At 38.5% G+C, this 12,734-nt stretch overlaps 1 protein-coding gene across 7 annotated transcripts in view; it reads left to right on the forward strand.

Moving 5' to 3' along the window:
- The window catches only part of OSBPL9 (oxysterol binding protein like 9), a 67,840-nt gene that overhangs the window by 37,324 nt on the left and 17,782 nt on the right, over window positions 1-12,734 (forward strand). For all 7 annotated transcript variants that reach the window (XM_074151494.1, XM_074151496.1, XM_074151495.1 and 4 more), the window contains 4 exons: window positions 3,737-3,832; window positions 5,833-5,880; window positions 10,677-10,706; window positions 11,527-11,577. In XM_074151494.1, the coding sequence (XP_074007595.1) occupies window positions 3,737-3,832; window positions 5,833-5,880; window positions 10,677-10,706; window positions 11,527-11,577 (225 nt within the window). The remainder of the gene's footprint in view (window positions 1-3,736; window positions 3,833-5,832; window positions 5,881-10,676; window positions 10,707-11,526; window positions 11,578-12,734) is intronic.

Raw genomic sequence — 12,734 nt, forward strand, 5'->3', positions numbered from 1 at the left:
TAGACTGATGTCTGAAATAAAAATCAGCATTTTAATCCAGAATACAGATAACTTGCACCATAAACTGGCATAGAATCATAGAATGGTTTGGGTTGGAAGGGACCTTAAAGATCATCTAGTTCCAACCACCCTGCCATGGGCAGGGACACCTCCCACTAGACCAGGTTGCTCATAGCCCCATCCAGCCTGGCCTTGAACACCTCCAGGGATGGGGCATCCACAACTTCTCTGGGCAACCTGTTCCAGTCTCTCACCACCCTCACAGTAAAGAATTTCTTCCTAATATCTAATCTAAATCTCCCCTCTTTCAGTTAGAAACCATTACCCCTCATCCTATCTCTCCACTCCTTCATAAAAGGTCCCTCCCCATCTCTCCTGTAGGCCCCCTGTAGGAACTGGAAGGCAGCTGAAAGGTCTCCCCGGAGCCTTCTCTTCTCCAGGCTGAACAAACCCAACTCTCTCAGCCTGTCTTCACAGGAGAGGTGCTCCAGCCCTCTGATCAACTTTGTCGGCCCTCTCCTGGAACTTGCTCCAACAGGTCCACGTCCTTCTTATGTTGTGGGCTCCAGAGCTGGACACAGTACTTGAGGTGGGGTCTCATGAGAGCAGAGTAGAGGGGCAGAATCACCTCCCTCGACCTGCTGGCCACGCTGCTGCTGCTGCAGCCCAGTATGCAGTTGGCTTTCTGGGCCACAAGCGTGCATTGCTGGGTCATGTTGAGCTTCTCATCCACCAACACCCCCAAGTCCTTCTCCTCAGGGCTGCTCTCAGTCATTCTCTACCCAATCTGTATTTGTGCTTAGAATTGCTGTGACCCACATGCAGGACCTTGCACTTGGCCTTGTTGAACTTCATGAGGTTTGCACAACTCCGCCTCTCAATCCTGTCCAGGTCCTTCTGGATGGCATCCCTTCCCTCCAGCATGTTGACTGCACCACACAGCTTGATGTCATTGGCAAACTTGCTGAGGATGCACTCAATCCCACTGTCCATGTCTGCAATAAAGATGTTAAACAGTGCTGGTCCCAGTACCAACCCCTGAGGAACGTCACTTGTCACTGGTCTCCACTTGGACATCGAGCCATTGACTGCAATTCTTTGAGTGCGACCATCCAGTCAGTTCCTTATGCACTGAGAAGTCCATCCATCAAATCCATGTCTCTTCAATATAGAGATAAGGATGTCATGCGAGACAGTGTCAAATGCTTTGCACAAGTCCAGGTAGACGGTGTCAGTTGCTCTTCCCTTATCCATCAATGCTGTAACACTGTTGTGGGAAGCCACCAAATTTGTCTGGCACAATTTGCCCTAGGTGAGGTCGTTTTGCCTGTCACCAGTCACCTCCTTATTTTCCATGTGCCTTAGCATAGTTTCCAGAAGGATCTCTTCTATGATCTTGCTGGGCACAGAGGTGGGACTGACTGGCCTGTAGTCCCCTGGGTCTTCCTTTTCTCCCTTCTAAAACATGGGGGTTCTGTTTCCCTTTCTCTACAGTGGGAGCTTCACTGGGCTGCCACAACTTCTCAAATATGATGGATAGTGGCCCGGCAATTTCACCCACCAGTTCCCTCAGGACACGCGGATGTATCTCATTTGGTCCCATGGACCTACGCACCTTCAGGTTCCTTAGATGGTCTTGAACCTTGTCTTATGCAGTGGGCAGTTCTTCATTATCCCAGCCCTTACCTTTGCTTTCTGCAACTTTGGTGGTGTGGCTAAACTATATTTCTGTGTATAGCATCTTCAGCAGAAATTTTCTGTATAGTTCATGCAGTTTTGGTATATGAAACCTGACCAGAATTTTAACTGTGCGTGCTAGACCATTTGCTGAGACGATAGTGTTGACTGCCAGCTGTACAGACAACTCCATTTTCAACAAGGAAATGGAATACTAATTTCATGCAGTTTCAGATCTAGTTTCAGTGTAACTTAAACTTGACTAGTTTGAGGGAGTGTCAAAAGTTTCTTGGTTGAGAGGACTCTCCCTTCTGCCGGTTAGTTTCTTTTTGATAACTTGTTACACTGGGTATGTTTTTTAACTTCTCTTAATTTCTTGGCATAGTCAAAGTGGTTGCTTTTTTTTTCTTGTCTTCTCTTCTCCCTCCTCCTTGTTTCAAAACGCTATTTCTAACATTGACCAGTGTGCACTGTCTAATACAGGGTAAAGGTCTTTTTTTTTTTTTTTCTTATGCTGGTTTACAAATGAATCTGTATGGATACTTTTACTCACATAGAACTGTTGCCAAGATCTGGGTGTTAGTCTATAGCACAGTTTAAGATTTGGCAAATGAAGAAAGAATAATATTTTCTACAGTCAGTAGATGGCTTTATGCTTTAGGGTGTGCCTGATGCTGTGCACACAGTTTGACAGACGTGAACAAGAGCAAATCATTCCTCTGTTGCACAGAAGTGTTCATGCCTCTGAAGAGCCATCAGTAAAGTTCTTCATATGATGGTCTGTAATCTTACAAAAATAAAATTAAGTTTGTTTGACAGACCATGTCAAAGGAAAATATATGCTAATATGGAATTTTACAAATAACGGATTGCCCATCTTCCCCCATAGGAAATGCTTCTTCCCCACTGTCTGATCTTTACACAGTCAGACTCTTGAGATTCTCAGCAATCAAAACAGCACAGTTAATGGTTTCATTAGGGTTTGAAGTGAAGATGTTATATTTTAGATCAAGTATTTAGGCTCGTAGGAAGGTCTTGCCGCTGCTGTGATGTTTTTGGGGTTATGCTTCTATTATAACTGATGTTTGCTTCTTTATCCTCCATGGGTTTTTTCCTCCTATATATTTAACTTGCATTGCACAATTTTTTTTTTAAGCTGGGAGTGCTTCAATATTTGTTTTGCAGTTCCATTTGCATTAAAGGTATTACATACATAAACCTTAAATGTGTTTACATAGCAGATGTGCATGAAGTCAGAAGTAATCAATTTCAAGAATCCTCTCTCTTTCCTGTAATTAAATATATAGTAACCCTGTGGGAGTTTGTTCAGGCCTTTAAATACATGGTTTATCAGTTTAAAGGTAGGGATTATGTTATATGCAGAAGTGTGCAAGCAAGAAAATATATAAGTAATCATTCTCGTGGCACTGATACTTTGTCCTTGTTGGCTTATGTGCAACAAAATATAAGAAATCAAATATAGTGACAAGGATGCAAATCATTAGAGCTGTAAAGGAACTGAGGCAACCAGGAATAATATTTTCCATTTTTTCAGCTGAAAGGTGGGTCTATATTTAAGAAGAGATTTAGCACTCGTAAGCTCAGTTCTTAGCTAAGAAGCTGTGAGTTGAGCAATATTGTCTGAAGTGTGAAAAGTGCAGTCATCCAGTTGGGTACGGTTCAGTCTTCCCTAATTGAAATGTTAAAATATGGAATCACAAGACAGTCTTCAGAAAAACTTCAATTCTCCTTTGTATTTTCTGAAGAAACTTTAATTAGTGTAATGTTAAGAGGATTTGTTCAATCATAAGTAATGAAATACTGTGGCGTGTGATGATTATACCCCTGCTGAAAATGTGTAACAATTTACTGTTACTGATTTAGCAGCAAATAGAAGACAAATGTGTTCAGCTGTGTGCCTGTGTTTGCACATGGCAGGATGAGAGGAAAGGCAACATTTTATTAGTCAGTTGGCAGGCAAAACCGTATTTTTGTTATCTCTTTTCTCCTCTGAAACTCTAATGATATATTTGATTTTTCTTTCTTTCTTTCTGTCTAGGGTGTGGATTCAGGATTTGTTCCCAGTGTTCATGACTTCGACAAGAAACTCACTGAGGCTGACGCTTACTTACAGATCTTGATAGACCAGTTGAAGGTATGGTAACTAACTGGTGTATTTACCATATGGGGAGTCCGCTTGTCAGTGCAGATTTCAAGGTCTGGTTGAAAGGAAGCTCAAGAGGAGGAGAGAGTCATATTTTATGCTTGGCACATGTTCTGGTCAATGTGGGAGGCAGAGAGAGCTCATCTGGCTGAGCTGACTGTGAACTGGAGAAAACATACCTTTTTTATATATGAAGTCTGCGGATGATTGAATTTTATTTTCTCTTTCTCTCTAGCTTAGGGTGTTACATAAGTTCTGACTACTTCTGAAATAAAGAGATTTTTACTAGAAGTATAAACATGAAAAGTTCTAAGCTAAGGGCTGAAATAAGCTGAAAATGGCTTTCTCTTAGAATGGATCTTGGGATTGTTAAAATAGAGTTAGAAAATCAGAATAACCCAAACAGATTTTATAGAATGACCTACAACGGCTGAAACATTCTTTTGTGTGTATATAGCTTCATGGAAATGGCAGAGATGACTTAAGTTTAATTTTAAAAACATTAAATCATTGTATTGCATTTTTAGAATTTATCCTGGGAAAATCAAGTAATATGTAAGTACAGATGCAGATAGTTTCAGACTTTGTTGTAGTAGTGATAGATCATCTATTCTTTGTCCTTGAGTGAAAACATTCTGTAGAAATTTGGTACAAATACAGTTATTTTACACTTTGTACGTGTATTTAAGAGTAGGTCGGAAGGTGAAGAGTGATGAGGTCATATCTCTCAGTACTCACCTTATTAAGAAAAACAATTTTTGCTGCTGGTTAGGACACTTTTTCCCATGACTCAGGAGGTTAAAATTGCTGTTAAGATTGCTTCAGTTCTGCTGGTTTGGATTTTTTTTTCCTGATATAATGGGCAAGTATTGCATGTGGGATATTCAGCAAAAATTCAGTTGCAGGGGAGGGCGGAGAGGGGGAAGAGCATACCAACAAAAATGGAGGTAGGCAAAAGAGATGCAAATGCAATTCAAAGCTAAACTGCAAAGACTTCATCAGGAGTTACCTTTATCTCCCGCTCCGGAGCTGTCTAGCACACTTCACTGAAGGAAGGTATTTAAATCTTTACACCTTCTAATTGTTATGTCAGGCCAGCTGTGGGGGAGGGGGTATAAGAATTAATAATGAAAGAAGAGTGAATCTGAGGATGGACAGAGACCAAGACAACAGTCTTTTTTTAGAACCAGAAATCAGCCCTCAAGGGAAAGGGAACACATGAGTAGGTTTTAGGCAGGCAGTTGAGTGAAGAACTGTAGCTCACCTACTAAAAATTACAGCCTCTTTTCTGAGCAAGGGGGGATGTGGTGAACTTTTGAGCATTGCCCTTAACCTTTTTTTCTTCCCTGAACAGCTTTAACTTAATGGTCATTTGTATGTGCACCTTAGAATGCTCTTGGAAGAAACTTTTAATTGTTTCAGCTCAGCTCGTATTAAATACATGTGTAAGCTTTTTAGTAAGAATTTGTTTCACTTTGCTTAGCTGCATCTCATATTCCACTTCTAAGAAAATAAATAAAAGTTAATGCTGGGAAATCACTATATACCTTCCCAAAAGAAGTACTTACAAATCTTACATGATTTGAATCATGTCCCTGAATAACAAGGTACCGGTAAGGGTTGACAAGGGTTGGGGCTGTTTTGGGAAGCACTTTATATGCCTCAAAGATCTTTGCTGAAATAAAATAAAGGCAGTTTGAGGTATTCTGATGAGTGTCACTTTTATTACCAGGCTGAGCTGTGTGGGACTAGCCGGGATCTGAGATTTGGTCTCTTGCAGGATGGTATATATGAGAAATTAGTTAAAAAATTGTTATATCACAAATGCTGTGAAGAAATATTAATCAAAGACTGCTTTGAGTTATAATATCAGGATCATATAACTTAAGTACTTATTCAATGCTCTTGGTTTTGAAATCTTGGTGCTTCTGGCTGATTTTATATGGAAAAATAACACTTTCAGTATTTTCACAAGTATGTCTTTCTTTTAGCTCTTTGATGAAAAACTCCAGAACTGCAAAGATGATGAACAGAGAAAAGCAAGTACATTTTGTCTTAACTATTGCTTATTTTGCTTAATCAGATGGTTTTGTGCATCAATTTGCTGTAGTCTGTAGAAATGTAAACATTCTTGGTCTATTTTCATATTCCTCAATCTGTCAGAATCACTTAAAGCAATTTGAATAACTGATAACATTATTTGTGTTGTGAATAGATGATAAACAGAATTCTTAGTAATACTGGATCGTAACGTTAAAAAATAATTCAATCTGTAGGAAATCGTTATTTCTTTGTTACCCAACAATCTCAAGGATTTTTAACTTAAATTTGCTATCTTTTCATCTTTAACAAGGATGGGTGTTTAATGTTTGTAGGAGTAGCAAAGCTATTCTGAAGGAAAAAAGTAAATATTAAGAATTATGTATTTCACATAACGAGTCTGCATTCTGTGACTACCCTGCCATGTGTTGGAAGTCTGAGAATACCGTAATTCATTCACTTTAGGTGAGGATCCCAAAAATATAACTTGCTGCATGGGGAGCAGTACTTTTTTAGGGAGGTTGTAATTCACTTAAGTGTTGTGTATTTTTTTGCATCCCCTCCTATTCCACTTGAAAGTGAAGTTTGTAGGTCAGAATTCAATCTCCATGGTTTAAGAAAGGCCAACACATACCTTTGGTGGTGTGTGTTTGACATAAAGCAGCACGCTGGTTTTCTATGTTAATTTGTGTGGTGTGGAGGAGAGATTTAACAATTCCTTATGAAGGGTTTATTACTGAGGAGTTGCTTCTTTTTTCGCAAATGCAGTATTTTCAATATCAGAACGTAGTGGTGTATTTCATCCTAGTTTTCCAACCTGCCCCCAGTTTCACTTGTGAAAAACAAGCTGGTGTTCTCTTGGTGTTTGCTTTCGGTTTTGAAGACAGTGTGATGCTTTCTGTGGTTAGTTTACTTCTTTGTAATGGTTGTGACCTTTCATGTGTTATCCATCTTGTTTGATGCGTTATGTGGCGTCTTAGAGACTACACAAGTGATGGTCTTTCTGGAGGTCTTTTGCACGTATGGGCTTTTAAAATAACTTTGAAGTACAAGCATTTTCTGTGTAAGCGTGTTTAATCTCTAGACAACTGACCGAAAGAGTAAGATCTAAAGATTTTATATTTCTCCTTTGGTGCCTTTTGCTGGGAAGAGTTCCCCTTCAATTTTGACCTCTCTCCAGATGCTACTTTGCAGATCAGGCAGTACTTTCTTTTTCCCTGGAGAGGGAAATAATTATTTTCTGCATGTTGTGCTGATGTCTGTCTTTCTTTAACTCTGCAAGGTATCTATGGAACAGACAGATTGACTTTATAGAGAGAGAGCAGGAGGCTTGTTTAGAGGAGGTCAGCTTCCTCTGGTTTTAAATCTTGATGAGTGTTGCTCTTACTATAGATTCCATTTATTATCTATTAAAATTGAAAAAGACTTGACAAAGCACTTTTTTGATCATGTATCTTCCTGTACTAAAGCAGCTAAGAGGTTTTTTGATACTGTATTTAGCAGTTTTCCTATTTGTTTATGAAAGTACGGCTCAGCTATCAGACTATGAGCTGAGTGTAACCTGCAGGATCCTTCTATCCAACCCATAGTTTTTTTCCTCTGAGGAAACAAGATTTGGTTATTTGTTACATGCTTCCCAAGTAGTTGAGTGTTGTTTTCTGCAACTGTTTATGGCCAGGCATTTAAAACCTGAGCTATTGTTCTTGCAAGTGTACAGAACATTGGACGAGCTGGTTTTCAGTAACAGAGTATTTGGTCTTTTGAAGATAATGGTGTAGGATAGATGTTCCGAGATGCTTCAAGATCTCTTGGATATCTGCTTCCTGAGACGTGGTAATCTCTTGCACTTGGAAGATGACAGTGCAGATGTAGACATGATGAATTTTGAAGACTGGGAAATACTGTGATTATCATGAATTCCCTATGTTATATCGATACTCCTGGCAGAACTACAACTACCACTCTATAGTGGGACCATACTGTCTTGCAAACATACAATAACTGGCAGTGTTGCCAGTTTTGCTGAATCTGCTAACAGAGTACAGGGTATATATCTGATTATGTAGGAAGTTAAGGAAGGTGTGTGATCTGAGGGTACTGGTGTTTCAAGGTGAAGGCAAGATAGGACCTTGCATTCTTAGTGTTAGCAATATGATTGGTGAGAACTCAAAGTAAACTTTTCTGTTCGGTTTTGTGAAACTATTTTGACCACACATATCAGGAAGAACAAAACTGTAAGCATTCAAAAGCGTCACAACAGCAAAGAGGTGTGTATTTGGCAGGCTGGAGCAAAGCTGACGTTACATAACGAGGTTTTGGAGGGAAGTGTAGCCTGCTTAAGCTCTTTGGTTCTCAAGGAGTACTTTTTGTGAAGTAAATCCAAGGCTGAGCACACATACTCAGCACACCCTCTACCTGCTTCTGTTTTTTCTTACAATTTTGTATTTTCTAAATTATATTAATTTAATGCAAGTTTAAACAAAAGATAATAAGAATAATGTTACAAGGATTGTAGCAGCGCGTATACGTAGCAGTGTAGTTCTGTACAATTGAGGAGATGAGATACAAGCATTGTCCTAACTTCTCCATACCAGCCACTCTTGTCAGGACGTTGGTTTTGTTGCTAGTGATTGTCCACTTGTTTCTCTCTCCCCAGTCATGTGTATAGTGTGTTTGTATAAGATCTTACAAGGGGAGAGTTCACAAACTTTACTTTATGGCTGCTTTCATCACTGTTCTACAATAACACGTTGCTCATGAAAATCCGGAGAATTCCATATCAATGTTTGCTTAGCTCTAAAAAACAGGGCCAGTGCCCTTTAGAAGGGTCTTCCCAGGAACTGAGTCTCCCTGACTTCCCTGCATTGTTCTCATAATTTTGTGTACACATGAAGAAGAAAATATTCCAGTTCTCTGTGCTGTATTCCTGCAAGGTAGCCGTACAGCACAAATGTGAAAAATACTGGATTAATGTGTACTGTTACTACTTAAGTTGGCCAGCTCACAAAAAATCCATTTTTATCGAAGAAGAAAATTATGATTCTGTAGTTTGTGGATAGGCCTTGGAAACTAGGTGTGCTGAGGTTTTTCCCATTTCACATCTTCTGTGTGATCTTGGACAAATTACCCTTTTGTCCAAGAATGTAAGAATAACAATGTCTTAATTAGTCTATTGCTTGGAAAATTACAAATGGGTGGGTGGAAAACAGTGTGGCTGAACTACATTATATGGCCTGACATCACTTTCAGATTTTCAGCAAAATGATGTCAGTTGAAGGGAATGAGATAAGAGTTTATTTAGTGTCTAAATACTCTGTAACATGTTTTGGGGAAAAAAATAGATAAAGAATAATCAAAACTGCTGACAACTGCCTACAGTCGGCTATAAAGCTTTGAGGCTGAATGATTTATTTCAGCTGCATTAATCTTTTATCTGACAAGATCTGTATGTTTGGGTACACTGCCTTTTCTATTTTTGGTGCTAAAAGGCTCAGAACTTCACTGCTGTCATTACATTTAAAATGCTTTTTTCAATATGTGTTGATAAAGTTTGGACTGGAAGTATAGTAAAGACATGGAAAAAAACCCAACAAAGGAATTTTTAGCTGTTGGCATGTTTCTCTGCTAGCAGCAGAGGTAAATATAACATAACTTTGTGACATAACATCCATGATATGCTATTTCCTAGATCAGCATGGTCTAGTCTTTCCAGTGGAAGAAGCTGAGCCTGGGTGCTATTTGGCCACCTCTTGCCAATTAATCATGAAGAAAATATATAGCATCCTTATGAATAGTATGTAGAACAGAGTATAACTGAAAAAGGTTTTCCCCGGGTATTGGCTGGGAAGCCGTCGCTGCATTTATTAGTTTGTTTATTTTTAAATCCACAAGCTGAGACTATTCATTCCAGTTGATTTATAGATGCGTGTTACTCTCTCATGGTGTACAATTTGGCTTGCGACGCTGTGTCGGGAGAAAAAAGTTCCTTTACGCACTCTGATCATTTAAGAATCAAAAAGACTGTGACTCAAGTCACATGAGACGCTCATATTAATCAAAACAAAGAGGTCCTGTAATTGAATTAGTAGAGGTTCAGTGCTGAGTCCAATTTAATAATTTTCCCTGCTGCAGACAGACCCAAGGACATCAACAGGATGCATATGCTTCTGAGATAGGTCATGCTTATGTTGTAAAATGGCATGCAGATGCCTTTTGCATGCCCGAAGTGCAATTCCATGCAGGAAATCTTTATGAACCGGTGTTTCTAAATAAAATGAAGTAGGCAGATTTCCAGATGCACTTTTACTGGAGGCTTGGAAAGAGCAAGAACACGTGTGTGCTGTTATTTTCCATGATTTTTTTTTTTTTTTTAAACTGCTTAACTCCATATGTTTATTATACTGGAATGATGGTAATTTCAAGTAATATTGATCTTTGGAACACGCCAGCATTCAGTACACTATATAAGGATATAAACTGAGCTTAGAATGAATCTTCATACTGCATTTCATTTTTGTTGATGTTATGCAAAACTGAAGTGTAGACTTTGGGTAATTATGTATAATGTCACTGCTCAGAATTTCCAGACCTTGTCATCTTTAAGCTTTGATTATCAGTTTGACTCCTGTTTTGTCAATTGCAAAGTAAAATTTGTGTCAATATACAGAAATAGTCTTTATCACGTTGGTTGCTTTCCCTGTCCCCCAGCTTAAGATTGTGTTTATACAGTATTTAGCTCAAACTAGATGCTGGAAATTCTGCCTTTAACCACTCTGTTTTGACTTTTCTTTTACAGAAAATTGAAAGCCTCAAAGAAACAACCAGTGTAAGTTTCTTTAATCTTTTTATCTATTACATACAGATTCTGAAATTCGCCTTATAAAACTTTCACAAGAACATAGGTTTTTACAGAAAAGTGAGAATCTGTATTAGGTCTAACAGTGTGATGGCAGAAGCAGCCTGGTTCTGGTGCTGTATTCAGATTTATGTCTAGCACCTTAGAATCATAATATCATAGAATAGCTGAAGTTGGAAGGGACCTCTGAAGGTCTATAGTCCAACCCCGTGCTCAGAGAGTGGTCATCTAGAGCAGGTTGCCCAGGACGAACTCTGAGGATGGAGGCTCTACAACCTCTCTGGGCAACCTGTTCCAGTGTTTGGTCATTCCTAGAGTAAAAAAGTATTTTCTTACGTTTAAGGTGAATTTCCTGTATTTCAGTTTGTGGTCATTGCCTGTTGTTCTGTCACGGGGCACCACTGAGAGGAGTCTAGCTCCGTCTTCTTGACATCCTGCCACCCCAGTCAGATATTGATGCCCATTGATAAGGTCTCCCCTGAGCCTGTTCTCCTCCAGATGAGACAAGCCCAGTTCCCTCAGCCTCTCTTCACATGACAGTTTACCTACTTGTAGCGCTCTGAAAGTTTGAAGCTGACCTTCATTTCACCCTGACAACCGTGTGGCCTTTGGAAACTTCAGTTTTCTACTGCTGTGTTCTTATCTCTGGAAAAAAAAAGGGGAAGGGAAAGAGGGGTTTTACAGCAGTGAGTGTCCAATCAGTTCTCACTTAGTATTTCAGATAAAAATACCGGTAAAGTATTATACAATAGTAATGCAAGGGTTTTTTCTGCTATTTTTGTTTTCCCAGAGCATGGTAGAATCAATAAAACACTGCATTGTGTTGCTACAGATTGCTAAAGTAAGTATACTATAACCTATCTGGAATGTTAATTTTACAGCATTAATCTGTATGATAACAATTGACTTCTAAAAATGCCTTCTATATGGTCCAGGATAAATACATGTATATAAATTGGTGTAAGTTGATTTATGCTACTAATTTTATGAAGTTTCTGAAGTACAGAGTTCCACAGCAGACAGTCCTGTTAATGTTTGTGCTAACAGTCGTGTTGGTCACAAAACTTTTCTTCTGAGATAAACTTTCTTTTATTAGACTAAGACCTTCAACAAACTTAAGGGGGACAGAATAGAATCTTAACAAGACTCTTCTTTCTGCTTCATTTTAAAATGTGACTAACAGAAAATAGGAAAATTGTGATTTTAATAATCTAAGCTGGTTTGACAAGGTCTTTAATAGGTCTGAAGTTCATGATGATGTTGGAACTTCTTGAAGTAAGAATGGTATTTGAGAATGCAGTATGGGTAATGCACTTATACTTTTTACTTAACTATTGCTACTTTTTAAAACTTAGTGAGATTTGGATTATTTTTTTGGTCAAGTTCTGCTCTTACAGGCCTTCATGTTCGGTATTTAGGATATGTTAATTACAAGCTGCTTGAGACCAAAGTGAAGGAAGTCAGTGTGTTGTAAATGAATTAATTTGTGGTATTTTCAGAATGTAAGACAATCAGAACACTTTCTGATTTACTCAGAAATAGGCATAAGTTCTTTATGTAGCTTCTTCTTTATGTAACATAGATCACTTTTTTTTTTCTTTTTGTAGCTTTCAAGTACAATAATGCTGTTTGTCTTCATTCTAGATGTCAGAATTGTACAGAATTTTGAGGCCAGTGAAAAGTATTTAGAACCTTGTAGGATCAGCAGTCATTCCCTAAAAGGATCAGTGCATATTTTTTGAAATTCAGATTTCATATCAGTAGCTTAAAAATTCTGAAGAAAAGGTGCATTAGCTAACAGGTTTATACAAAATCAAAAATATTTTGCAAGTAGTAGGGTGCACTGAATTAATTTTGTGCCACGTGAATCTAGAGCTAAGATAACAGTCTTAATTTAACATACAGTGATACTATATGAATCCTTCACTGTAGTGATAGCAAGAAAAGCCTTATTAGTACCTAATAATTTGCTGTTATTTAGTACTGGATATATTTAGC

This window comes from Numenius arquata, chromosome 8, assembly GCF_964106895.1.
Source record: "Numenius arquata chromosome 8, bNumArq3.hap1.1, whole genome shotgun sequence".
In the NCBI taxonomy this organism is placed as follows: Eukaryota; Metazoa; Chordata; class Aves; order Charadriiformes; family Scolopacidae; genus Numenius; species Numenius arquata.